The sequence below is a fragment of the Myotis yumanensis genome, unplaced genomic scaffold (genome assembly GCF_028538775.1).
Source record: "Myotis yumanensis isolate MYYU_CA2020_CCGP unplaced genomic scaffold, mMyoYum1.0.hap1 SCAF_3, whole genome shotgun sequence".
Classification (NCBI taxonomy): Eukaryota; Metazoa; Chordata; class Mammalia; order Chiroptera; family Vespertilionidae; genus Myotis; species Myotis yumanensis.
The window spans coordinates 124726648-124754258 of NW_027223754.1; the positions used below are offsets into that span (position 1 = coordinate 124726648).

The following is a 27611-nucleotide window of genomic DNA, read 5'->3' on the forward strand; positions in this document are numbered from 1 at the left end:
TGAACCAGGAGGTCTTGATTTGATTCCTGGTCAGGTCACATGCTCTGGTTGTGTGCTCTATCCCTAGTGGGGTTTGTTCAGGAGGCAGCCAATCAGTGCTTCTCTCTCATCATGAATGTATCTATATCTCTCTCTCTCTTCCTTCCTCTCTGAAATCAATAAAAAATAAAAAATAATTTTAAAAAAGATAAGGGAAGATGGAGGAATAAATAGATGGAGCACAGAAGATTTTAGGGTGGTAAATCTATTCAGAGTAATACTATAATGTCAGATACATGCCAATATATATAGACAAAATTCATAGCATATACACCACCAAGAGTGGACCCTATGTAAACTGTGGATGATGTGTAGGTTCATCAATTGTAACAAATGTACCACTCTGGTGTGAGATGTTGCTAGTGCAAGAGGCCAAGTATATGGGGGCAGGGACATAAGGAACTCTCTGCACTCTCTGTTAAATTTTGCTGGGAACCTAAAACTAAATATAGACTCTTTTTTAATGATGGCATGCAAAGAAGCATGAGAACGTGTTTCATAATAAAGAAGATCAGTCAATAGGAACAGTCCTAAAAATTATTGAATTCGATAAAGTCATTAAACCATATAAATATACTCCATATGTTTGAAAAGTTAAGGGAAGCCTTGAACATGATGAGAGACATGGAAAAGATTTTTAAGAAAAGATTCTAGTGATGAAAAATACAGTCTAAATGGAAAATACACTAGAAGTAGATTAGACAAGCGGAAGAAAAGATAATAGCTAAATTTAAAATACATGAATAGAAACTATCCAAGATGAAATAGAGAAAAAGTATAGGAAAGAAATGATTATAGCACATGTCCAAGGATCGCAATGAACCACATGCATAGAAAACGTGAAGAAAACTACACCTGACCGGTTTGGCTCAGTGGATAGAACATTGGCCTGCGGACTGAAGGGTCCTGGGTTCGATTCCTGTCAAGGGCATGTGCCTTGGTTTCGGGCACATCCCCAGTGGGGAGTGTGCAGGAGGCAGCTGAATCGATGTTTCTCTCTCATCGATGTTTCTACCTCTCTATCCCTCTCTTTCTCCCTTCCTTTCTGTAAAAAATCAATAAAATATATTAAAAAAAAAAAAAAAACTGCACCAAGGCACTAAGATTCAAATTACTTAAAACTAGTAATAAAGAGAAAATCTTAAATGCCAAACAGGAGACGTCTACTTCTGGGAAGATGAAGTAGATGAATTTTTCCCCTGTTTATCCTGGTAAGTATAACATAGACCACTGGACATTATTTATAAAACAGACATAAGAAGATGCTGAAAGATGTAGAGAAGGCATACCAGCTAAGGACCTTGGGACCTAAGAACTGACTGGTATGTTTTCTGGATTTTTAATTTTATCTCACATATCACTGATTTGGTGCTGAAGAAACCAGCAATTTGGCCCAGATGATAAAAAGCCCCAACACAGGCCTATTCTCTCTAGGTAAGTTTCTAGGAAAAGAACAACCTAGTAGCTTAGTTAATTTAGATAATAACAATTCTACTCCAGCCAAATACTGGAGTGAAACTGGACCTATGCCCATCCATACTAGTTAACGCCAGTGGAGCACCTAGACTTTCATTTTCCCTAGGCTGTAATGAGTAATCCTAACCCTCAGCCAAGATGATACAGAGAAGGCCAGGTAGGGAGCCATGACTTCATCCCCACTTGGCAATACCAAGGGCTCCCACTTACCTGCCATCGTGGAATTGGAGATGTCATTGGGAGCCTAAGTTTCTTTTTTCACTGGTCAGGTGCCCTGACCTCTCCCTGCTTGGATTATGTTAGAGAAGGCCTAATGTAGAATCAGGACTGTCACCACTGCCCTATAGTGTCAGTGGTGACTACACCTGCCACTATGGTATCAGTGGAGGCCACCTGGGAACAGTAACAAGTCATTCTTACCCCTGCCATCTAAGGAGGCATCAGTGGGTCAGTCCAATTAGGAGCTGGAACTCCCACTTCCACCCAGTATGTGTTCCATAGACGTAGAGCAGGGAATCTGGACTACTATTTCATCTAGTAATAATGAGCAGCTACATCATCCTTCCCCTGCCAGAGTGATAACATAAAGAGACAGCTAAAAAAAAACAAACTTTAAATTAGAATCTCCTAATACAATATCTCAGAAGTCCAAAATTTAATAAAACATCACTTCTTATACTGAGAACCTAGAACGTCTCAAACTTAATAAAATAAGACAGTCACTAGATGCTGACACTGACATAACAATTATCTGACAATTATTTTAACAGAGCCATAGTAAAAATGCCTCAATGTACAATTAAAAGCACACTCAAAACAAATGAAAAAATAGTCTCACCAAATAAATACAGAAATATAAAGAGTAACCAAATGGAACTTTTACTAGGTGTACCAGTTAATAATGTGGATTTTGTAATCAAAGAAAACATGATAATTTCAAGAGAAACATCAAAAAGTGCTTTTATTCAAAGTAATGTCCATTGCTAGCTACAAATTTCCCCCATCTTTCTGGTAATTTGTGGATACCGTCCCAATAGAACTTTTCTTGTTTTGAGGCAAACCATTCAGAGACCCAATTTTCCACTTCTTTGTACATTTTGAAGTGCTGCTCAGAAAGTGCGTGTGCCATCGATTGGAACAAGTGGTAATCTGAAGGAGCAAGGTCTGGTGAATATGGCGGGTGGGTTAATACTTCCCAGGCAAGATCTTTTAACGTGTCTTTAATTGGTTTTGAAGTGTGTGATGGTGCGTTATCATGAAGCAAAATTACTTTGCCGTGTCTTCTGGCCCAGTCTGGTCATTTCACTATCAAAGTGTGGTTCATATTGATTATTTGTTGTCGGTAGCGATCAGTATTAACGGTTTCACCTGGTTTTAGAAGCTCATAATGCACCACACCTTCCTGATCCCACCAAATGCAGAGCAGCATTGTCTTCTTTCCAAAGCTATTTGGCCTTGCAGTCGATGGTTATGATTGACCTGGATCAACCCATGATTTTGTGCGTTTGGGATTCTCAAAATAAATCCACTTTTCATTGCCAGTCACAATTTGATGCAAAAAAGACTTTCGTGCCGTTGAAACAACATTTTACTGATGACTTTTCGGTTTTCCATTTGTCTTTCATTCAGTAGATGTGGCACCCATTATCCTTCCTTTAAAATCTTTCCCATTGCTTATAAATGATCGGAAATTGTTTGCTGAGAAATGTTTAATCTTTCTGCAAGTTGTTTTTGAGTTTGACACGCATCTTCATCCAATAGTGCTTGTAATTGTCTTCAAACTTTTTCTGTTGACCTGGATGTTGTCTTTCACATCGAAATCATCATTTTTAAAGTATTTAAACCAGCGTTCACAAGTATCTTGAGATGGAGCATGTTCACCATAAGCTCCCCAAAGTATACGATAACTTTCAGCAGCACTTTTCTTCAAAATAAAGTAATGAATTAAAACTTCCCGCAAATGCTCTTTTTTTGGCATGAAGTTCGACATTTTTAAGCGTAAAAATATCTATGATGTTAACACCTTCAGAATTTGACATATGAAGTTTTGAGGCTTGCTGTCAATACAACAAAATAGCATACATATTAAATCGCATATATATCAACATATGTGTAACTCCATCTATTGAAAAAAAATCTGCATTATTAACCGGTACACCTAGTAGAACTGAATCATATGATGACCTAAAAACAAATAAAAATAATATCTCAGTTGCTGAGCTCAACAGCAGAATGGAAGGGACAGAAAAAAGAATCAATGAATTGAAGATAGTGTATTAGAAAATACCCAATCTGAACAAACTGTAAAAAATAGATTGAAAAGGAAAGGCCCATCAGTAGATGAATGGATAAAAAAGCTGTGGTGCATTTGCACAATGGAATACTATGCAGCTATAAAAAAGAAGGATCTATTATCCTTTGAGACAGCATGGAGGGAACTGGAGATTTTTATTATAAACTAAATAAGCCAATCAGAGAAAGACAAATATAAGATCTCACTGAAAATGTGGCATTTAATGAATAAAATAAACTGATAAATAAAATAGGACCAGTGACATGGAAACATAGACTGATGAATATCAGAGGGAAGGGGCAGGTGGGCAGATGGGAAGAAATTAACCAAAGAACTTATATGCATACTAGAGGCCCAGTGCACAAAAATTCATGCACTTGGACGGGGGTGTCTCTCAGCCCAGCCTGCATGCTTTCACAATCCGGGACCCCTTGGGTAGGGTCTAGTCCCATTGCAGCATGGCTCTGGTTTCCTGGGCCTGCGGGCTGGGGGGGAGGGACCCAGAGGCCAGTCTGATGGCAGCATGGCTCTGTTCCCACAGCTCCCTCCTGCTGCCGTGTCATGGGTGGCTCGGGCCCACAGCTCCCTCCTACCGCCGGGCCGGGACCCAGGACTGACTCCCACTGCGCTGGGCCCGGTCCCAGGACTGACTCCCGCCATGGGTAGCCAGGACCTTAACCTGGTGTTCAGTCTTTTGTCCTGACATTTAGGTCGTGACGGACCCTGGCTCTTTATATATTAGGACTAGAGGCCCGGTGCACAAAAATTTGTGCACTGGGGGGGGGGGTGACCCCCAGCCCAGCCTGTGCCCTCTCGCAGTCTGGGACCCCTCAGGAGATAACGACCTGCTGGCTTAGGCCTGCTCCCGGGTGGCAGAGGGTAGGCCCAATCCCTAGGTGCAGCCCCTGGTCAGGCTCAGAGCAGGGCCGATTGGGGAGTTGGGGCGCCGCCCCCTGTCATGCACAGAGCAGGGCAGATCGGGAGGTTGCAATGCCACCCCTAGTCACGCTCAGGGTAGGGCCGATTGGGGGGTTGGGGCACCGCCCCCTGTCACACTCAAGGCAGGGTCAATGGGGAGGTTGCGGCGCCACCCCCTGTCACGCACAGAGCACGGCCGATCAGGGGGTTGAGGAGCTCCCCCCTGTGACTCACAGAGCAGGGTTGATCAGGGGGTTGGGGCGCTGCCCCCTGTCACAGAGCAGGGCCCATCAGGGGGGTTGGGGCTCCGTACCCTGTCACACACAGAGCAGGGTCGATCAGGGGGTTGGGGAGCTCCCCCCTGTCACGCAAAGAGCAGGGCCCATCAGGGGGTTGAGGAGCTCCCCCCTGTCCCACTCAGGGCAGGGCCAATGGGGAGGTTATGGCTCTACCCTGTCACACACAGAGCAGGGCCGATCAGGGGGTTGGGGCGCCGCACCCTGTCACACACACAGCCGCAGGGTGATCAGGGGATTGGGGAGCTCCCCCCAATGAGGCGCAGAGCAGGGCTGATCAGGGGGTTGGGGCACCTTTCCTTGTTACGAACAGAGCAGGGCGGATAGGGAGGTTGTGGCCTCGCCCCCTGTCACACACAGAGCCACAGGACGATCAGGGGGTTTGGGCACTGCCCCGATCACACTGATCCTGGTGCCGGGAGGCATATTACTCTTTTACTATATAGGATAGAGGCCTGGTGCACGGGTGGGGGCCGGCTGGTTTGCCCTGAAGGGTGTCCTGGATCAGGGTTGGGGTCCCCACTGGGGTGCCTGGCCAGGCTGGCTGAGGGGCTGAGGGCCGTTTTCTGGCTGGCGAGTGACTGAAGCTCCCAACTGCTCCTTTTTTTCTTTTTTTTTTTATTCTGAGCCAGCTTTAGCTCTGAGGCCTCGCTGCTGAAAGCTGGCCTTTGTTTACCTTCTGTATTTGATACAATGTTGCGGTCCGGCTGGCTGAAACCCGGCTGACTGAAAGCTGGTTTCTGGGGTTTTGTTTAGCTTCTATATTTGCAACATAGTTGCTTAGAGTTGCAGCTGAGAGGCCGGCGGGGAACGTTGGAGTCTGCCGTCACTGGAGCAAGCAAGCCTCCCTGTTCGCTTCAGTGCATGGCTGCCGGCCGCCATCTTGGCTGACAGTTAATTTGCATAAGGATATGCTGATTAGCCAATGGGAAGGGTAGCGGTTGTACGCTAATTACCATGTTTCTCTTTTATTAGTGTAGATATGCATTGCCCATGGACACAAACAATAGGGTGGCAAAGTACTGGAGCTGGATGGGAACCAAGTGGTGAGGGGAGCAATGGGGGAAAAATGGGGACATCTGTAATATTCTCATCAATAAAGATTTGAAAAAAGAAAATCATATTAAATATAAAAAGTAGGGGTAGCCTCATTATCTGTGGGAATATAACAAAAGATCTAAGACTTTTGTCCTTGAAAGGAAAAATGAAAGAGGGCAGTGCTAAAAATATAGTTGAAGAAATAAAGGCTGAAACCCACCCTCCACTTTGGTGTAGACACACCATATAGACTCAAGAAGGTGAGTGAATATCAAATGGGATCAAACCAACAAAATCCACAGTAAGAGACATCAATTTATAAACATTACTAGAGGCCTGATGCATGAAATTTGTGCAAGAGTAGGCTTTCCTTCCCCTGGCTGCTGGCACCAGCTTCCCTCTGGCACCCGGGATCCAGGCTTCCCTACGGCCACCGGCAGGCACCCAGGACCCAGGCTTCCCTCGCAGCCCCAGCTTCGTCTGGAAGGTTGTCTGGTCTAATTAGCATGTTATGCTTTTATTATTATAGACAGGAAAAAAGTACTGAAAGTAGCAAGAGAAAAATGATACCTTAATTATAATTCCCAGACATTTCTCATTGGAAAGCATAGAGGCTAGAGAGACATGTGATAACATTATCATGTTCTGAAAGGAAAGAAATGTCAATTCATAATTCTATATCCAGCAAAAATATCCTTCAGGAATTAAGGTTAAATTAAGACATTCTTATAAGGAAAACTAAGAGAATCTGTTGCCAGTAGACCTATCCAAAAGAATGTCATAGGGAAATTCTCTAAACAGAAAGAAAACAATAAAAAAAAAGGAACCCCACAACATCAAGAAGAATAAAAGAACACAGTAAGTAAAACTGGGTATGTACAATAGATTTTCTTTTCTTGAGTGAATTTTTTAAAATGCGTTTAATTTTAGAAATAAAAATTATAACACTGTCTGATATGGCTTGAAATGTGTATAGAGGAAATAATTAAGACATTTATATTATGAATAAGGAATGAAAAGGGAATGTAAAAGGTGGTAAAGTTTCTCTATATATCACTTGAGGTGATAAAATGAACCCAGTAGACCATGATAAATTATATATAATAATAAAAGCATAATATGCAAATTGACTGAACGACCGAACAGCAGAACGACTCTCCGGATGACCTTCTGGACAACCATGCTGTGATACGCACTGGCGCCAGGCCAGCCAAAGCAGGTGCGATGCGATTTTTTGGGAGACCCTGCCATCACCCCACGATCGCCCTACAGAGGGAAGCTCAGGCCACCCGGCTGGCAGCCACAGAGGGAGGCCCAGGCCACCCAGCTGGCAGCGCTGTGGTGTGTGTGTGGGCCGGCCAGCAATTGCCCCACAGAGGGAGGCCCAGGCCAGCCAAGCAATCGCACCCCATGTGTGTCGCCCACAGAGGGAGGCGACTGGTGTGGGGGGGGGGAATGGGGGGGGGGAATGGGGGGCAGCACCACACAGATGGCAAGCAGTAGCAGCGGCTGGGGTGGGGCCAGCTGCCGGCAGCTGGGGGAAGGAAAGCCCTGATAGGCCCTGATCACCGGCCAGGCCTAGGGACCCTACCCAAAGGGTTCTGGATTGCAAGAGGGTGCAGGCTGGGCTGAGGGACATCCCTCCCCTCCCCCGTGCACGAGTTTTGTGCACCAAGCCTCTAGTGTATATATAATGTAATACCTACAGCAACAACTAAGAAAGCTATACAAAAATACACTGAGTGGCCAGATTATTATGACCACCTGATGTTTGTAGGCAAATTAGCCATACACTGCATCGTATGGGATATGGAAGCCAAAGGCCTGTTCTAACACCTTTGCTGTCTGCAATTACAAAGATAAAACATCTCCAATTCGCACAGGAACACAAGGATTGGACAGTCTAGCACTGGAAAAAATCATGTGGTCCGATGAATCACGTTTCCAGTTGCATCATGCAGATGGCAGAGTGAGAATTTGGCGGAAACAGCATGAAAGCATGCACCCCACATGCATGACTACAACCCTTCAAGCTGGTGGGGGCAGTGTTATGGTTTGGGGCATGTTTTCCTGGCATGATTTGGGCCCTTTAATTCATGTGGAACAACGTCTGAATAGCACAACATACCTAAGTATCATTGCTGATCAACTTCATCCTATCATATTGATGGTGTATCCCAATGGAGATGGCTTCTTCCAACAAGACAATGAGCCATTCCACGGTGCTTGTATTGTGCAGGAGTGGTTTCAAGAACATGAGGGAGACTTTACCCTGCTTAGGTGCCCCCCCCACCCCCCCAATCACCAGATCTCAATCCAATTGAGCATTTGTGGGACGAAGTTAAAACAGCCATCAGGCAGCTGATTCCACAACCATCAAATCTCACAGAATTGGACAGTGCTATTCATCAGGCATGGTGTCAGATTCCTCACATCACCTTTCAACATCTCGTGGAATCAAAGCCAGAAGAATCGCTGCAGTATTGAAGGCAAAAAGTGGCCCAACGAAGTACTGATGGGGTGGTCATAATACTCTGGCCACTCAGTGTATAACCAGAACATTATAGGTAAATAAAATGGAATCCTAAGAAATGTTCAAGTAATCCACAGGAAGACAGGACAAAGAAAATAAACAAAACCCCTTTGCATATTAATAGTCATAATAAATGTAAATTGTTTAAATATACCAATCAAAACACAGATTTAGAGAGTTGATTTTAAAAATAAAAAACCCCAACTATATGCTATCTCCAAGAAACTTCAAATATCACTACGGTGTCGGGTGAATTTCCCGCCAAAATATAAGATGGCGGTTCGCATACGCAGGTAGGTATCTTTGTGAACGGCAAACAAACAAATATTTGGTAATACGCAGTTACAATCGGCCCGAGTTTACACGTTTCCCGCACTCCACCGCAAATCTATATGAACCGAGTTAAGACGGCTCCCGCGGAGTACGCGCAATTCACGCGAGCCGACTTAACTCGTTTCCTGCAATCCAAGTGTTAAAATTATATAAGTATTTAGAAAATAGATGGTAAAAGATATACCATGCAAACATTAAAAGAGACAGGAGTGGGTATATTAATATCAGATAAAGTAGACTTCAAAGAAAAATACCAGAGGTAGACATTATATAATGAGAGAAAGCCAGTCCACCAAGAAGACAATGAATATTAAATGTTTATGAATCAGAGCTGCAAAATATGTGAAATAAAAACTGATAGAACTAAACAGGAGAAATAGACAAATTCACAATTGTTGTTGGAGACTTCACACTCCTGTCTTAACAATTGATCAATTAGAAAATTAGGAAGGCTAATTATATAGTAATTAGTAGTAGTTTGGGGGGGCATGTATAACTCCATCTATGACTCCATCTTAACTCAACACCATCACTCAACAGAAGCTAGTCAACATTTATTGAACACTCCACTCAATAAGAGTACCTAAATACATTGTTTTCAAGTGTTACTTAACATATACCAAGATAGATCATAATCCTGGGCTATAAAATAAACCTTAGCAATTTTTAACAGTATGTTTTTATTGATTTTTTGTAGAGAGGAAGGGAGGGGGAGAGAGAGATAGAAACATTGATTAGAGAGGAACATTGATAGGCTGCCTCCTCATGCACCCTACCAGGGATCGAGCCTGCAACTCAGGCAAGTGCCCTGACCAGGAATCAATCCAATGACCTCTTGGTTCATAGGTTGACACTCAGCCACTGAGTCACACCAGCTCAGCAACAAATATATAAAAACTAGAGGCCCAGTGCATGAAAATTCATGCACTGGAGTGGGGGTCCCTCAGCCCTGCCTGCCCCCCTCACAGTCCGGGAGCCCTCCGGTGCAGGAGGTGACCTGGCGATCACGGGATGGTGACGCCCCATCACACCTCTGCTGCTGCCACTGCCGGCAGCGCAAGCCTCCGCCGGCCCTGGTTACCTGCACCTCGGCCGGCCCTGAGTGGCTGTGGGGCTGAGGGGACTGGGGGACTCCGGAGGCAGGCACATGGAGTGGCTGGACCTGCCTGTGGGCGGGCCCGGCCTTGCCATGTGCCTTCCGTCCCAGCAGGGCTGAGGGGACTGGGTGCTGCCATCTTGTGGCTGTGGGCACCACCATCTTTGAGGGCGGGGCAGTTAGCTTATTCCATCCTTATTGGCTGTGGGTGCTGCCATCTTTGAGGGTGGGGCATTCAATTAGCTTATTCCTTCCTTATTGGCTGTGGGCACTGCCATCTTTGCAACGTGTGAGGGTCAGTTAACATATTCCCTCTTTATTAGATAGGATTGAAATTATACAGAGTGAGTTCATCAGCCACTATGGAATTAAACTAGAAATCAATAACAGAAAGGTAGCAGGGAAGTCTTCAAATGAAATGACACACTTCAAATAATTCATGAGCCAAAGAAGAAGTTGCAATGAGAAAACTATTTTAAAAAAATAAATAGACCTGAGTGAAAATGAAAATGCAGTATATTAAAACATTTGGGACACAAGTAAAACAGTGCTGAGAGGAAAATTTATAGCACTAAGTACATTCATTAGAAAAGAAAAGTGTCAAATTAATAATCTACTCCTACTTTAACCCAGAAAGAAAGGATTAAAATAAACCCAGAGCAAGCAGAGGGAAGGACACAAGAAAGATACAGGCAGAAACCAAAGAAATTGAAAACAAGAACAGTAGAGAAAAAGTGAAATAAAGAGCTGTTTCTTTGAGAAGATTAAGTTGACAAAACTTTGTCTAAACTGACAAAAAAGAAAGACACAGATTACCTATATCAGGAATAATACAGATTATCACTACAGACCTTGCAGACATCAAAAGTGTAATAAGATATTCTTATTAGCTTATATAGAGGTGAACAATTCTACCAAAATAAATTTGAGAAACACAGATGAAATAGGCAAATACTACCATAACTCTGCCCATATGAAATAGATAATTTAAATAGTTGTATACCTATTAAGGAAACTAAATACATAATTTAAAAATTCCCCAAAAGAATGATTTAATTGGAGAACTCTACCAAGTGGTTAAAAAAACAAACAAAAAAGAAAACCAGTTCTGCACAGTGTCTTCCAGAAAATGGAAGAGGGAGGGATGTTCCCAGTGGGGTAAACTAGGCTAAGGACACACAGTATCTTTCCGCATTATTCCTTACAACTGCATGTGAACCTACCACTATCTAAAAATAAAAATTTAATTTTAAAAAACCAGAGAAAAAGGATATTTTGTACAGAAGAACAAAGATAATGGCAACAGATTTCTTTTTGGAAATAATATAAGCCCAACTACAGTAAAGCAATATCTTTAAAATTCTGAAAGAAAAAAAATAGGTCATTTGATTTCAGACTCTGTACTCTTAGCTATATCTCTATGCTGTATCATAAAGATAATATAAACAAAGACCGATGGAATAATTAGCTATAAGATGTAGTAATTAGATACACAACCTTTTCCTTTGGGTGCCCTAGAGAATTAGAGTGGTGCTACCATCCATTGTAAAGATCAACAGTTATGTATTTCTAGTTCCTGATCTGTTTCTGTTCTGCTTCTTTAACTTCAACAGTTTTTAAAAAGTAAAATTGTTTAATACATCATCTTACCTGTCAAGGAAGCTTTTATATTCTCAAAGAGAATAAAGTAGCATGGAAGTAACTAACACAGGGCGATTTGAATAAATGTCATAAAAGAGATATTTAAACAAAGCCTTTTGTAAATTTAGAGAAAAGATTGAGAGCACAGCAAATCAAAGATATCAATGAAGATGACAAGTGAATCTGACTGAGAGTGGAGGAAAAGACACGAGCTGAGAGTGTGTCCAAGATCTGTGCCCAGATGACTGGGACAGGTTTGGTGTCACAGCAGTGATTGAATAGAACCATCTTGAGAACAGAGGTTTTGTGTTTGTTTGTGTGCTTGGTTTTCTGATGTATCTTTACTACCCAGAACTGCCAGGTGCATGGCAATAAGTGAACAGAGAAATGAGGCAGTGGTCATCACTTTTGGTTGGAATGATTTGATAATGAGCTCTGGTGTAGGGCTGTAAATGTGAGGTCTAATAATTCTAATTCTGCCATTAGTCAGCTCAGTCCATAGCTTCAGTTACCTCTTCAGCTATCACACACACATGCCCCTCCAAACTACTAGAGAAAGCAGTAAAGCAGGAAACAAGCTGGTCAAGAACATTAGTTGTCTGACCTCATGTAATATGCAGACTACAAGAAAAAGTATTGTTGCTAAATGCAGTTATATGTGTAGCACACTCAGCTCAGCTCAGCACTCACTAAAGTACTCAGTAAAGGCACAATTATCTGAATCTAAGTCATACATTGACTCCTGAGCTAGATGAGTTACCTTATGCAAAAGCTACATAGGACCTTAAAGATAATCCATCCCACGCCTTTCATTTTAACTAAGGGCAAAGCGAAAAAGTGACTTGCACTGAGTCACACAAGGAACTGAATGGAAAAAGAAATGGTGGAAACCAAACCCTATGGACAATGTTTATATGTAAAAGGTGGGAGGAACAATAGGAGGGAACTAATTAGTTGGGCTTTTGGGGACTTGACTCTGAATTGTACAGCTGCCTTCTAAATAATTTTTATTTTCTGGAAAATAATATTTGCTTGCTAGATAGCTCTACCTATATTTCTCATTGACATCTTTAATTCAGCATACCTGAAACAAAATTGGAATGATTACATGTTAAAACGGAAAAGGATCTTGAGGGCCTCCAGTCTAACCTCTCATTTTACAGATGAGGAGAAGATTCTGCACTGGGGTGTAGGTCTCACACTTCTTATGTTCATTTGTAGCCAAGTGAGCAATCAGTTGTTTCTTGGGCCACTTTTGCCTAGATTGCATAGCATTACTTTAAATCCTTTTGGCTTAGAGGGAGCCTTCTAAGCTCATCCTGGCTACAAAACAACTCCTGGTGATGTTTACAACACTGGTTTCTAACTTAAAAAAAAACCACTGTGGAATCCTTTAAGTTGAATCATCTGAAGAAATCTCATATATGAAAGGAGACTAAAAAGAGGAGCTCTGGTTAACTACAAAGGTTTGGTGGTGGTGGTGGTGGTGGTAGGTACAGATAGTTTGGGAGATCAGGAAAAGGAAAGTGTGTTTTACCATGATTATTTGGCCTCCTCCTCATTCCTAGAGGAGAGAGGCCTCCAGTGTACCTCAGAGGTTAGGAAGCAGTTTGAAACCCACTTATTGGGAGGCCCGGGGGGTCTGGAAGTGATGCTTGGCATGAATGAGAAGAGCACTGGTGTTTCTGCTCTACACGTTCCCCAGTGACCTTTCTAAATGCTGTGGGTTAATGACTTTCAGTTCTTTCTTGAATCTGAGAATTAGGAACTATACTGTCATTACAATTAGGGCTTTAATAAACTCTCAGCTATCATTTAAAAACTGTAATGACTCACATCTGTAGTTATTTATATAGACAAGCAGCATTTTTTTGTGAATTAAGTTGCCTTATTAGTATAGACAGCCCAAGCATTACTGTCACATGAGGAAAAGCATAGCAGTAAACAGCATATTGATCTTGCATAGGCCCCTGTAATGTTCTGATTAATTTTTTAAATACTTGATATTTAATAATTATTTTATAGTATCCTATCTAATAATAGACAAACATGGTAATTGACCATACCTTCGCTACGCCTCCCATTGGCTAATAAGCGCGATATGCAAATTAACCGCCAACAAAGATGGCGGCTAATTTGCATACTCAGGCAGGGTGGGACAGCGCGAGCCGCCAGCGCGCCGCCATCCAGCGGGTCCTGGGCGGCAAGGCGGGCAGGACCCAGAAGCCCCAGAAGCCGCCTGATATGGCAGTAACTCTAACAGTAAGCACTCTGAAAGTCAGTGACATAAATGTACCAATTAAAAGACAGATTATGAGGTGAATCAAAAACAAAACCCACTTTAAATATAAAGACACAAATAGATGAAAAGTAAATGAATTAAGCATCCGCCCTTTTTTGCTCAGTGGATAGAGCATTAGCCCGTGGACTGAAGGGTCCCAGGTTCGATTCCAGTCAAGGGCATGTACTTCAGTTGCTGGCTTGATCCCCAGTCCCTATCAAAGCATATGCAGGAGGCAACCAATCAATATGTCTCTCCCTTTCCCTTCACTCTCTCTAAAATTCAATGGAAAAATATCCTTGGGTGAAGATTAACAAAAACAAAGTAAATGGATTAAGTAACATTAAAGAGATTATAAGAAAAATATATTCTAAATTTTGTTAGTTGTATAATGGTTATGTTTAAATTATTAACACCTAAGAAATTGGGTGAAGGGTACATATAATATGCTGTAGTATTTTATAGTTTTTTTTACATATATGAGATTATTTCAAATTAAAATATTAAAAAATTAAAAAAATATTAATTAAAATGTATCTGTATTACATGAAAAATATCCTAATTTCTTCTAGCATAATTTATTAAGTTTTGCTAAAATTTACAAGGGTTCAATTAAAAAATATCTTAATTCTAAATGATATAATAGAAAATATATAATAGTGCAGTTATAAGCACTTATCTGAAAATAAAAATTTAAAGAAGTGAATTTAAAGAAGGGATTAGCCCAGCTGTGGGCAAACTACGGCCCTCGGGCCGGATCCCGCCCGTTTGAAATGAATAAAACTAAAAAAAAAAAAGACCGTACCCTTTTATGTAATGATGTTTTCTTTGAATTTATATTAGTTCACACAAACACTCCATCCATGCTTTTGTTCCGGCCCTCCGATCCAGTTTAAGAACCCATTGTGGCCCTCGAGTCAAAAAGTTTGCCCACCCCTGGATTAGCCAAAGAAAATATATGCACAACCCATGGACACAGACAACAGTATGGTGATGGCCAGAGAGAAGTCAGGGGCAAGAGCTGGGTAGAGGGGGCAAAAGGGGGGAAATAGGGACATCCTATCTACACTAATAAAAGAGAAACATGGTAATTAGCGTACGACCGCTACCCTTTTCATTGGCTAATCAGTGAGTATATGCAAATTAACTGTCAGCCAAGATGGCGGCCGGCAGCCAGGTACTGAAGCGAGCATGAGGCTTGCTTGCTGCGGACTCCAACATTCCCCACCTCACTTGCTGGCCTCTTAGCTGCAACTCTAAGCAACTATGTACTATGTTGCAAATAAGAAGCTAAACAAAACACCAGAAACCAGCCGGACTGAAAGCCAGCGGACCGAAACTTTGTATCAATGTTTTCAGCAGTGAGGCCTCAGAGCTAAAGTTGGCCCAGAATAAAAAAAAAAAAAAAAAAAAAAGAAAACAAGGAGCGGTTGGAAGCTTCAGTCACTCGCTTCCGGAAAACAGCCCTCAGCCCCTCACCCAGACTGGCCAGGCACCCCAGTGGGGACCCCCACCCTGATCCAGGACACCCTTCAGGGAAAACCAGCTGGCCCCTACTCATGCACCATGCCTCTATCCTATATAGTAAAAGGGTAATATGCCTCCCGGCACCGGGATCAGCAGAGCAGCGAGGCTCCCAGCACCACGATCAGCATGACAGGGGGCAGCGCCCAAACCTCCTGATCGCCCTGCCGCTCTGTGTGTGACAGGGGGTGGGGCCACAACCTCCCTATCCGCCCTGCTCTGTTCATGACAGGGGAAGGTGCCCCAACCCCCTGATCAGCCCTGCTCTGTGCCTCATTGGGGGAGCTCCCCAATCCCCTGATTGCCCTGTGGCTCTGTGTTTGACAGGGTGCAGCACACCAACCCCCTGATCAGCCCTGCTCTGTGTGTGACAGGGTGCTGCGCCCCAACCTCCCCCCCCAGCCCCCCCCCCCCCCACGGGCCCTGCTCTGTGTGTGACAGGGTAGAGCCATAACCTCTCCATCGGCCCTGCCCCGAGTGTGACATTGGTGGCGCCCCAACCCCCTGATCGGCCCTGCTCTGTGTGTGACGGGGGAGAGCCATAACCTCCCCATTGGCCCTGCCCTGAGTGTGACAGGGTGCAGCGCCCCAACCTCCTGATCCGCCCTGCTCTGCGTGTGACAGGGGGTGGTGCCCCAACTCCCCTATCGGCCCTACTCTGTGAGTGACAGGGGGGAGCTCCTCAACACCCTGATCGGCCCTGCTCTGTGCATGACGGGGAGCTCCTCAACCCCCTGATGGGCCCTGCTCTGTGCGTGACAGGGTGGAGCTCCCCAACCCCCTGATCAACCCTGCTCTGTATGTGACAGGGTATGGAACCCCAACCCCCTGATCGGCCCTGCTCTGTGAGTAACAGGGGGCAGCACCCCAACCCCCTGATGGGCCCTGCTCTGTGAGTGACAGGGGGCAGCGCCCCAACCCCCTGACTGGCCCTGCTCTGTGAGTGACGGGGCAACGCCTCAACCCCCTGATCGGCCCTGCTCTGTGTGTGACGGGGTGGTGCCGCAACCTCCCTATCGACCCTGCCTTGAGTGTGACGGGGCCGTGCCCCAACCCCCCAATCGGCCCTACCCTGAGCGTGACTGAGGGTGGCATCACAACCTCCCGATCCACCCTGCCCTGTGCATGACAGGGGGCGGCGCTCCAACTCCCCAGTCGGCCCTGCTCTGAGCCTGACCAGGGGCTGCACCTAGGGATTGGGCCTGCCCTCTGCCACCCGGGAGCAGGCCTAAGCCAGCAGGTCGTTATGTCCCGAGGGGTCCCAGACCATGAGAGGGAACAGGCCGGGTTGGGGGACCCCCTCTCCCTAGCCCCCCCAGCCCCCCCCAGCTCCCCCCCACCCCACCCCCAGTGCACAAATTTTTGTGCACTGGGCCTCTAGTATAATAATAATAAAAAGCTAATATGCACATTGACTGAACAACAGAATTACCGGTTGCTATGATGTGCACTGGCCACCAGGGGGCAGATGCTCAATGCAGGAGCTGCCCCCTGGTGGTCAGTGCACTTCCATATGGGGAGTGCCAGTCAGCCAGAAGCTGGCTCATGGCTAGCTAGCGCAGTGGTGGTGGCAGGAGCCTCTCCCACCTCCGTGGCAGCACTAAGAATGTCCAACTAACGGTTTAAACCTGATCCCTTGGGGGGCCTAAGCCTTTAGTCGGACATCCCCCGAGGGCTCCCTGGCTGCCAGAAGGATATCTGACTGCAAGCTTACGCCTGATCCTCCGGGGAGTGGGCCTAAGTTGACAGGTGGGCATCCCCCAAGGGGTTCTGGATTGTGAATGGGCGCAGGTCGGGCTGAGGGACCCCCCCATCCCCTAGTGCACAAATTTTTGTGCACCGGGCCTCTAGTTTATATATATAAAAGCCTAAGCGACCGTTAGGACTGAACGACCTGTCAAACAGTTGCTATGATGCACACTGAACACCAGGGAGCAGACATTGAATGCAGGAGCTGCACTCTGGTGATCAGTACATTCCCAAGGCAATCTCCCACAGCCAGCCAACCTCCTGCAGTCTCAATCTGGACTGGGCGAGATGGCCCTCATCGCCAGCCAAGCCAAGGGACCCCACCTGTGCACGCATTCGTGCACTTGGCTTCTAGATGTTTATAATTTTGAATTTTATTTGGCAACTGATGAAGCTCTGTGCTAGACACCATGGGGAGTATAGGACAAGGTACTTGCCCTCACATTTGAGCCATGCTGAGTCAGAATGAAGAATGTGATATTTTAGATGTTTTTTTCTTGGTACTTCATTTCATTACCTAAGCTTTCTTTTTTACATTGTGCAGTTATAAATTTTAATTTACTAACTTGTAATGCATGTTCATGACTGAAAATTTAATAATTTAAAGTTGTGTGCTTTTTTTCAAATTGTTATTAGATTGCAAGACTGGAGAAAGATAAAGAAGAACTACGTGATCAGCTGCTTAGTCTTGATCCCACAAGAGATAACAAACGAGTGCAGCAACTTACTCGAGAAAAAGTCCATTTGGTTCAGAAATTGAAAGAGTTAGAGGCTGAAGTAGCCGAATTAAGGGCTGAAAAAGAGAATTCTGATTCTCGGGTAGAAAATGTCCAAAGAATTCAGGTGCAGCAGTTGACTGAGATGCAGGCTACAATCAGATCCCTGGAGGTAAGGTTTTAATTGCTTCCCAGTAGAAAAAAAGTACGGCACGCTTTTTAAAAAGTGCATTGACAAGCCTCTGATTTTTAGAGCATAAATATATGCTCATCAAGTTAATAATGCTGATGCATTTGTGGAATCACGAGAGTATATACTTTTTGTAAAGATGAAAGCTATTGATTCATAAGCATTGGATATGCTGCCACATACATAAAGGCAGTATTTCTTTGGGAGTCAAGTCACCTATCTTAAATGATTTAACTCTTGTAATGCCACAGAGTAGAATATGCAAAACCCCCCAAAATTTATTTGAGTTTCTGAAGACTAAAGTGATCTCAAACCAGAAGGAACTATTTTTTTCTAGATGGTTATTTCCTTACACTGGGATTTAAGATCTTAAAATCATAAGACCTGTTTAAACAGAAATACCATACTTATATAATCTATGGGAGTTTACCAGAGTAATAAAATTTGACTTGGCTACTAATGCATAAGGCTTTACTGAATTGTTTTCCTGAGTTCATTAGAGAGAAATAAGAGCTGGCAGACCCTAGGCTGATACTCCTAGAGGGACTCTCCAAAAATTCTTGATTTCAGTTGTTGAAGAAAAACTTTTTCTTCATTCTCTTAGGTTCAGTGATTGGGGGTTGTGAATTAAACTGACAACAAACATTAGTGAGAGAAAAGATGGGCTTTTATTCATGTATGCACATGGGGATTCACAAAAAAGTGTGTCATAAAGAGGCAGTTAGAATTTGGGGCTTATATACCATCTTAAGTGGGGAGAAGGGAAGAAAGGGCACTTTGGAAAGATAAAGGTGCCCTTAGGGAAGTAGATGGGAGATATAACAATTTTGTGAAAATGTCTTGTGTAGGGGGTTTCTTATCCTGATGCTGACTTTTTGTTTCTCGTGATAGGAGTGAGTCTTCCCTAGTTATGAAACTCCTGGGGTGGGAATTTATAACAGTTACATTCTTTTCCAAGGCTCTGTTTTTAGGCAGATAAGAGGAGTTGAGAGAAAAAACTCCCTTAAAAAAATGTCTGTTGATTTCCAAATGTTTTCAGTTTAAAATAACTTTTATGCCACAGTGGCAAGATATTCTGGACCCTTTCACCGTCTTCTCAGATATGCTTACTCCTCCTAGTTCTTAGTACCTCACATGTAGCAAATATACTATTTTAATTGTTTTGATTTATTTTGAGCAGTCCAAAGTGTGGTGGTTTTTTATTCAGATAGTTGTGAAATGACTTGAGTTGGAAAGAAATTAATGGCACTTAGCTTGTAATTAAAATCTAGGATTCAAATACAAAAGTGATTCCCCATCCCCCTCCACCCCAGCCAGCAAACTGGTACCAGGAGAGTATTGATATGTTTAGAAGAGAAGTCATGTTTTTATTTTGTGTATGAAACTTTTTATAGTATTTACTAGTCCTGAACTAAAGTTGTCAGTATTGTTGGTCTTTAGATGTGAGACAATTCAGAATGATACTGCTTATGTTTTATGTTCCATCCTTTCGTCCCTAATGTATTTATACAGTGACAAATAAGTGGATGATTGTAATTAAATATGGCATATGGTTCCAGTGTGAAACTTTTCATTGAGGTCATTTAGAGTGATTGTTTTCAGGACAAGTTAAATGATGACAAAAAGATGGGAAGTTCATTTGTGACAATTTCAAAAGAGCCTATATTTAATTTTGTCAGGTGAAATGAAAATAAGTACATGAAAGCAGCATTTCTTTCTTCTTTGACATTTTTGGCTATCAGTGAGCCCAGAAAGTATTATTGTATATTTGAGGAAAGTAGGGGTTTTTTTTCTGAATTATTTGAATACACTCCTTATATTATATTTAAGATATATAAGAAATGCGATAAAAGCTGAAGCTTATCCTTTAAACGCCAAGCAATTTTTATTTTAACTATTTTGAGTAGGACTATTTTAAGAAAGCATTTAGTTTTCCCTCCCTAACTAAAGAGTACTGTATTACCAACCAGAATTTTTTGGACAACTTCAGACTTCATTAAGAATCTTTATTATGGCCGAAACTGGTTTGGCTCAGTGGATAGAGCGTCGGCCTGCGGACTGAAAGGTCCCGGGTTCGATTCCGGTCAAGGGCATGTACTTGGGTTGCAGGCACATCCCCAGTAGGAGGTGTGCAGGAGGCAGCTGATCGATGTTTCTCTCTCATCGATGTTTCTAACTCTCTATCTCTCTCCCTTCCTCTCTGTAAAAAAATCAATAAAATATATTTAAAAAAAAAAAAAAGAATCTTTATTATGTGATGAGGTCAAGAGCTATTGAGCTCTTTGCCCATGCTACCAAAGGCTACAAATTAGTTAAGGATTTTGAATTCTTATATCTCTCTTTAAAAAAACTCCATTGACTTTAGATTTTCAGTTCTTACTGTTATAAATGAGCCCTGTCTTCTATTTCTAATATGCTTTTTTATATCTACTATAGATTTGGAACCCTCAAAAATATTTGTTCCAATTATGTCAGCAATAAGAATAAGTAGGCATCAAGTGAGTGCATTCACCAGATAAATATATGAGTTTTATTTCATTGGTGGCTCTTGATATATATTTGTTCCAGATGTCTTTGTTGCATATTTCTTGGAGCAAACATCTTTCATTTGAATTCTACTATATACTTTGAGAAAAATATTTTTTCTTTGGTAGGTGTTGAGATTTTGATTAATTTTGTGTAGTGGATTACACATATATTTTAAATAGTGCTTACTTTATTTTGATGTAATTGTGAAAAGTTATGAACAAATTTATGAAATACTTTGTTTTAATAAAAGGCTGAAAAACAGTCAGTTAAACTACATGCTGAACGCTTGGAAAAAGAGCTACAATCAAGCAATGAACAAAATACTGTTTTAATCACTAAATTACATAAAGCTGAACGGGAAATAAATGCATTGAGCAGTAAAGTAAGTCATTTTACGTTTCTACTTTATTCTTTAGAATGTTTGATACTGTATAATGACAAAGAAAATTTACATTTAAATAGCTTTGTCCTCTATATTAAGATCTTTTTTAATGCTATCATTCTACCTTCCAGATATATGCAGAATCTGACCAATTCTTATTACCTCCACTGTGAATATGCCCCACTGGCCTTCTTACTCTTTGAGCAAGCTTACTTCTTCTTCCTTACTTCCTGCCTGGCATGGTCTTCCCTCACATATCTACTTAGCTTGTTTCTGCATCTCTTTCAGATGTTGCCTTATCAGAGAGGCTTTCCTTGGCTTCACCTTGTTCAATACCTTCTTCCATCTTCCTCTGCCCTCTCAATCTCCCTTATTTGCTTTATTTTCTCCATAGTTCTTAACACCATCTAATATATATATAGATATAGATATAGATATAGATATAGATATATAGGTATAGATATATAGATATATAATTTGTCTCTCCTTTTCTTTCCCACACCCTTACCCCAACCAAATATAAGCTCCAGAGCTGAGACATTGCTTTTATCACTGCTGTCTCTCCAGCTCCTAGAACAGTGCTGGCACACAGAAGGCACTCAATAATAAATGTTAAATTAATAAATTAATATTAGCAGTAGCACCTGCATTTATGTTATTTAAAAAGAATATAATTGTAAGGGCACATGCCCAGGTTGCAGGCTTGATTCCCCAGTGGGAGCCATGCAGGAGGCAGCCGATCAATGATTCTCTCTCATTATTGCTGTTTCTGTCTCTCTCCCTCTCCCTTCCTCTCTGAAATTAATTAAAAAAATATATATTTTTAAAAAATAATATAATGGTTTGAACATTTTATATACAGATTTTCTCAATAACTTATAGATCCTCCATCACCCCTCAAATGCAGGATACATATATAAGGAATCCAGTAACCAGAAAGAATAGCAACGCTAGAAGTACCTTATAGACTACAGTAGTGAATGAGAATATCAGCTCTGGGGTCAGACAGACTGGATTCAAGTTTCACTTCTTCCACTTTCTAGTTCTGTGACCTTCAGCAATTTATGTTCTCTCTGAAAAGTTTGTTTTCCATTTAAAATGAGACTAATATTTACTTTATAGAGTGTGACAAAGATTGAATGAGATTTATGCATAAAGCATTTGGCATAAGATTTAGTATATAATCACCCAAATATTAGCTGTTATTATCATAACTAGAGGCCCAGTGCATGAAATTCGTGCACTGCGGGGGGGGGGGGGGGTGGCGTGCCTCAGTCCAGCCTGCCCCCTCTCACAGTCCGGGAGCCCTCAGGAGATGTCCTACTGATGGCTTAGGCCCGCTCCCCCCGGCCACCTTCTGCGGGAGGTGACCGGGCTAATCAGGGCAAGGCACCACCCCCATCACCCCACTGCTGCTGCCACTGCCGGCTGTCGCAGCCGCCAAGGTGTTTTCATCAACATGGACTCCAGTCCCTTCACCATGAAAAAAAAGGCAACTTTCTTTAGACATTTTCAAGATGTCTCTTCCATAGGATATGACATTTCTTTCTTTTTTTTTTATCCTCACCTGAGGATATTTTTCCATTGATTTTTAGAGAGCGTGCAAGAGAGAGGGAAAGACAGAAACATCAATGTGAGAGGGACACTTTGATTGTTGCCTCCTGCATGAGCCCTGACCTGGGCCCCAGCCAGGGAGGAGCCTGCAACCTAGGTACATGCCCTTGATCAGAATCAATCCCGGACCCTGCAGTTGGCAGGCCAAGGCTCTATCCCCCGAGCCAAACCGGCTAGGGCAGGATATGACATTTCTTAGCCCCTCCAGCAGCGGGCCTTCATTTTTTCCTCTAGGAGTGAGGTGGAAAACCCTAGATCACCTTCTTGGATTCTTATTACCCAAGTTACCAAGAACACTGCAAGTGGCATACAGGGAGCTTAGCCAATGAGCTGAGAGAAGAGGTGTTCCCTCTGCAGTTCATGCACAGAGACGGGATTGCTGGTGCGCCACGGCAGCTTGGGCAGGTCCCCCCTGTGTGTGTGTCCACTCCAGGTCTGCTCCAGCCACGCCGTGGCGGCTCGGACAGGCCCCCCTGTGTGTGTGTCCGCTCTTGGCCTGCGCCATTCGTGGCTTGCCTCACCATGCACACAGTCCCTTCCCACCCACCTGTACACGCAGCCTCCTCCTGAGCAGTCGTGACTGTTACGGCGTCCCAGCTAATTTGCATATTACCTCTTTATATATATAGCTATTAGCTAGCAATAGTAATAGTACTTCTGGCATTGCTAAGAACTTGGAAATAACACTGGTTACTAAATCAGTGAAGTAATATGTATTTTCTATCATAGCAGAGTTATATGTAAAATTATCTTAAAAAACAAAATGGCTCCCAGACCAGAAGGGATTTACTATAGCATGGTAGGAATATATAACTTATCTAAAGGAATAGTATATTCATCATAAATTCCTTGGCCAAGGAATTACTTGAGAAGACTGAAGCAGAGAGTGTTAGTCAGAAGCATGTAAGTACTCTGGTCCCATTGAAAAGAGTGTTCTTATTGTGGAAAGGAATACACAAATCTGTTTTAATTTATGGCCATGAAACAATTCATTTTACTCTATTTGAGCAATGAGTTTTTTATTATTAAAATGTTTTAATTCAAGCATAGTCCTATAATTGAGCTTATAGGTTGAGATTCAGATATATTTAGAAATTAAAAACTGTCATTTTGAAGGAGATAATGAAGTGCAATGGAGAAGTTTGTGGGCTTTGAATCAGATGAATCTACCTTTGAGTCCTGACTCATTCATCTCACTCACCACCTATGTGACTTCTCACTTGCTTAACTTTTAAATGGGGATAATTGCCCTGACCGGTTTGGCTCAGTGGATAGAGCATCGGCCTGCGGACTAAAGGGTCCCAGGTTTGATTCTGGTCAAGGACATGTGCCTTGGTTGCGAGCACATCCCTAGAAGCGTGTGTGCAGGAGGCAGCTGATTGATGTTTCTCTCTCATCAATGTTTCTAACTCTCTATCCCTCTCCCTGTCTGTAAAAAATCAATAAAATATATTTTAAAACAAACAAATAAATAAATAAATGGGGATAATACCTGTCCCTTACAGGGTTTTTGTAAGATTAAAGGTGGCATTGAACATAATAAATAGTAGCTGGTGATGAAAATGATCATGGTAATGATTACATACTTGTAATATGATTAAATGAGAAAATGATGTACATAACTTTGAGAACATTGACTGATTTCATTCTTCACTGTACCAGTAATTGTGTGTATGACTTTAGGCAAGTTACTTAATATCATTGGGATCTATTTTCCTCATAGATGAAATGAGGCATTGCTCTAGCTGATCTCTGAAAATCCTGTCAGCCTACTAAGTTTCTATAAGTCCTACTAGAAAATAAATAACTTGATTGCTTCCTGGTTAATTGTAAGCAAATTATTTCTATATTCAGTAGATATATATTGAGTGCTTTCAATGACAAAATATGCAAAGAAATGGATGCAAAAGACTTAACTTCAGGATACAGGGAGTTCTCTCATGGTATAAATTATTTTCAGTTTTATAAAAAGAAATAGTGAGTATTCAGTATTTTCAAAACACTGCTGTGGACCTGAGTAGCCGAACTGAACTGCTGGAATAACCTGAACCATAGATGGAGCATTAGGACACTGGATAAGTTGGCTTTTGCTGTGGTTTCTAACTCTTGGGGACCACCAGATACTTTCCTTGCAGCATATGTATGTGAGCTCTCTGGCTTATTTGTGTCCTGACCCTGATTTTTTTTTCTTTTTCTGTACATAGCCTTCCCTGTTGCTCTTTTTAGAGTTAGTGCGTAGATGATTTCTCCTATTCTGCCTGTGGAAGAAGAGTATTTTAATGTAGTATTATTTCTCTGCTTGTTTGTTAATACACATTGCTAAAAGTTGCCTGTCTATTTTGCATATAAATGGCATATTAAAATCACTCTTTAACTTTAGACAAGCCAAGTTTTCATTTGAAATATTATATGTGAAAAGATTTCATTGGAAAGATAAATTTTAAAATAATATTTCAAACATGATTGTCAGTTTTCTTTGCAACTTGAAGTTTTCATCGACATTATTTTGCAATTCTAGTAAACGCTTGAAATGGTAGTTTACAATGCAAAGGAACACCTGTGCTGTATTCAAATTTGTGTTATCTTTTTTTAATGGAGTTATGTCAGTGTGACTACCTTTCTATTGAAAAAATATTACTAAAGCCCTGGCTCGGTTGAATGTCATCCCATGCACCTAGAGGTCCCAGGTCAGGGCATATGCCTGGGATGCCTGCTCAATACCCAGTAGGGGGTAGGCAGGATGTAGCAAATCGATGTTCCTCTCCCTCTCCTTTCTTCTCTCTCTAAAAAAAAAAAATAAAAATCACTAAAAATATTACGAAACATAGTCTGAGAATGATGCTCTTAAAGGTTTTTCACATTCAGTGAGGTAAATTCTTCCACTTACCTCACAAAGTGTTTGATCTTTAGAACTCATATAATTCAGACAGCTTTAAAGTAGCTTCCCACAGAGTTACCCTTATTAGCCAACTTAGTGAGATCATACTGCCTGAGACCTTTGAAAAAAATAAGAATTTAAGAATACTATCTCTTTGGGATTTGCGTCAAGAGCTTCTCAAGTAATACATTTTTCAACTATATTTCTATTTCTTATATATTTTGTTTTCTAGCATGTCTCTGTGTGTATGTGTAACTTAAAAGATTCTGAAACCTTGCAAAGCACCACTATTTCCATTTTTTAATGTTTCTTAAAGACTTTGTTTGTTTTTTTAAGTAAGTTTTTATTGAATTTTAGAAAGAGAGGAAGGAAGAGAGAAATAGAAACATCGATGAGAGAGAAATATCAACATCTAAAGGCTGCCTCCTGCATCCCACCCTCCACTCCTCCAGACAGGGATTGAGCCTGCAACCCAGGCATGTGCCCTGACTGGGAATCGAACCAGTGAACTCTTGGTGCATGGGTTGACACTCAACCACTGAGCCACACTGGCCGGCGTTTCTTAAAGTTTTGTTAGTAGTCCCAGGTAGTCATCTCTGGATACTCACATTTTGCTGTGTCAAAAGCATAAAGCAAATTTACAGTGAGCCATAATCTACATGGAAAACATCATGGAAAAAAACCCAGAAAAAAACAGAGTAGCTTGGGCCAGGCAGCTTTAGAAAACTGTGAATCTCTTGAAATTGTACACAGCATTTTAATATTGTACATTTTGTTTAGGAAAAGATCCCTTGTTTTCTTAGGATTTTTGAGGCCTGATCACAAAGGTTAACACATTGCGTACCGCATAGAAATCTCTAAGACATACGCCAGGGACCGCACGTTTTTGGGCAAACTGCACGTTATTTAAATCATCATAATGCACTTTAGGTGTTGTTTTTCAATAATTATAACATTTTTATTTACTTAAACAATTAAAGTTCCTAGTACTTTTTTAACGTATGGTACTGCATAAAACATTTTCCTCTATGAAGAGGGACCAAACAAAATTTACATAAGTATCTAGATTTGCTCCTTTTCCCATGGGCGTGAAAAACGAGAACACTCGTGAGCGGTCCTTAACAGATGGCGCGCGAAACACGAGAAAACTCCTGAGCGGTACGAAATGTGTTAAGAACCAGGGATCTAGAGGCAGAAAGGAATGTTTTTATGACTCTTTGGGATTTGGTTCAGATTATTCAGAGAAAGTGCAACTGTCATATCTAGGCAATAAATAGTTGAACAAATTTTTTATTTTTATTAAATAAAATATTTTTAAAAATACATTCTAGGAAGTTAATATTAGTATAAGTATCTCTATATATAAAGACCCAGGGGCCGTCACATCTGAAACAACCAAACAGATGACCAAACAGGCTGAGTGGTGCGACAAGGCCGGCAGGGGGGTTAGTGAGGGCCAACCAAACAACTGAGCAGCAGGCTGTGTGGGGTGACCAGGCTGGCAGGGGGGTTAGTGAGGGCCAACCAAACAACTGAGCAGCAGGCTGTGTGGGGCGACCAGGCCCGCAGGGGGCGCAGTGAGGGGCGACTAGGCTGGCAGAGGGAGGCAATGAGGGGAGACCAGGCTGGCATGGGACGCAGTTGGCGGCAACCAGGCTAGCAGGGGGTGCAGTGAGGGGCAACCAGGCCAGAAGGGGGTGCAGTGAGGGGTGACTAGGCCAGCAGAGGGGGGCAGTGAGGGACAACCAGGCCAGCAGGTGGTGCAGTGAGGGGGCGACCAGGCCAGCAGGGGGTGCAGTGAGGGTTGACTAGGCCAGCAGAGGGGGGCAGTGAGGGGCAACCAGGCTGGCACGGGACACAGTTGGTGGCAACCAGGCTGGCAGAGGGGGGCAGTGAGGGGCAACCAGGCTGGCAGGGGGACAGTTGGGGGCGACCAGGCTGGTGGGGGGGGGACAGTTGGGGGCGACCAGCCTGGCAGAGGGGGGCCGTTGGGGGCAACCAGGCCAGCAAGGGGGGGCAATAAGGGGCGACCATGCTGGCAGGGGGGCCAGTTAGGGGTGACCAGGCCGGTGGGGGGGAGAGCAG

The 27611-nt window shown here is 42.6% G+C and overlaps 1 protein-coding gene across 5 annotated transcripts in view; it reads left to right on the plus strand.

Moving 5' to 3' along the window:
* CEP83 (centrosomal protein 83) overlaps nucleotides 1-27611 on the plus strand; it is a 135852-nt gene that overhangs the window by 67594 nt on the left and 40647 nt on the right. For 2 of the 5 annotated variants that reach the window (XM_070409573.1, XM_070409574.1), the window contains exons 6-7: nucleotides 17854-18105; nucleotides 20903-21034. The exons of 1 other annotated variant lie outside the window; for it this stretch is intronic. In XM_070409573.1, the coding sequence (XP_070265674.1) occupies nucleotides 17854-18105; nucleotides 20903-21034 (384 nt within the window). The remainder of the gene's footprint in view (nucleotides 1-17853; nucleotides 18106-20902; nucleotides 21035-27611) is intronic. 2 more of the 5 variants (XM_070409575.1, XM_070409576.1) reach the window with 2 other exon arrangements.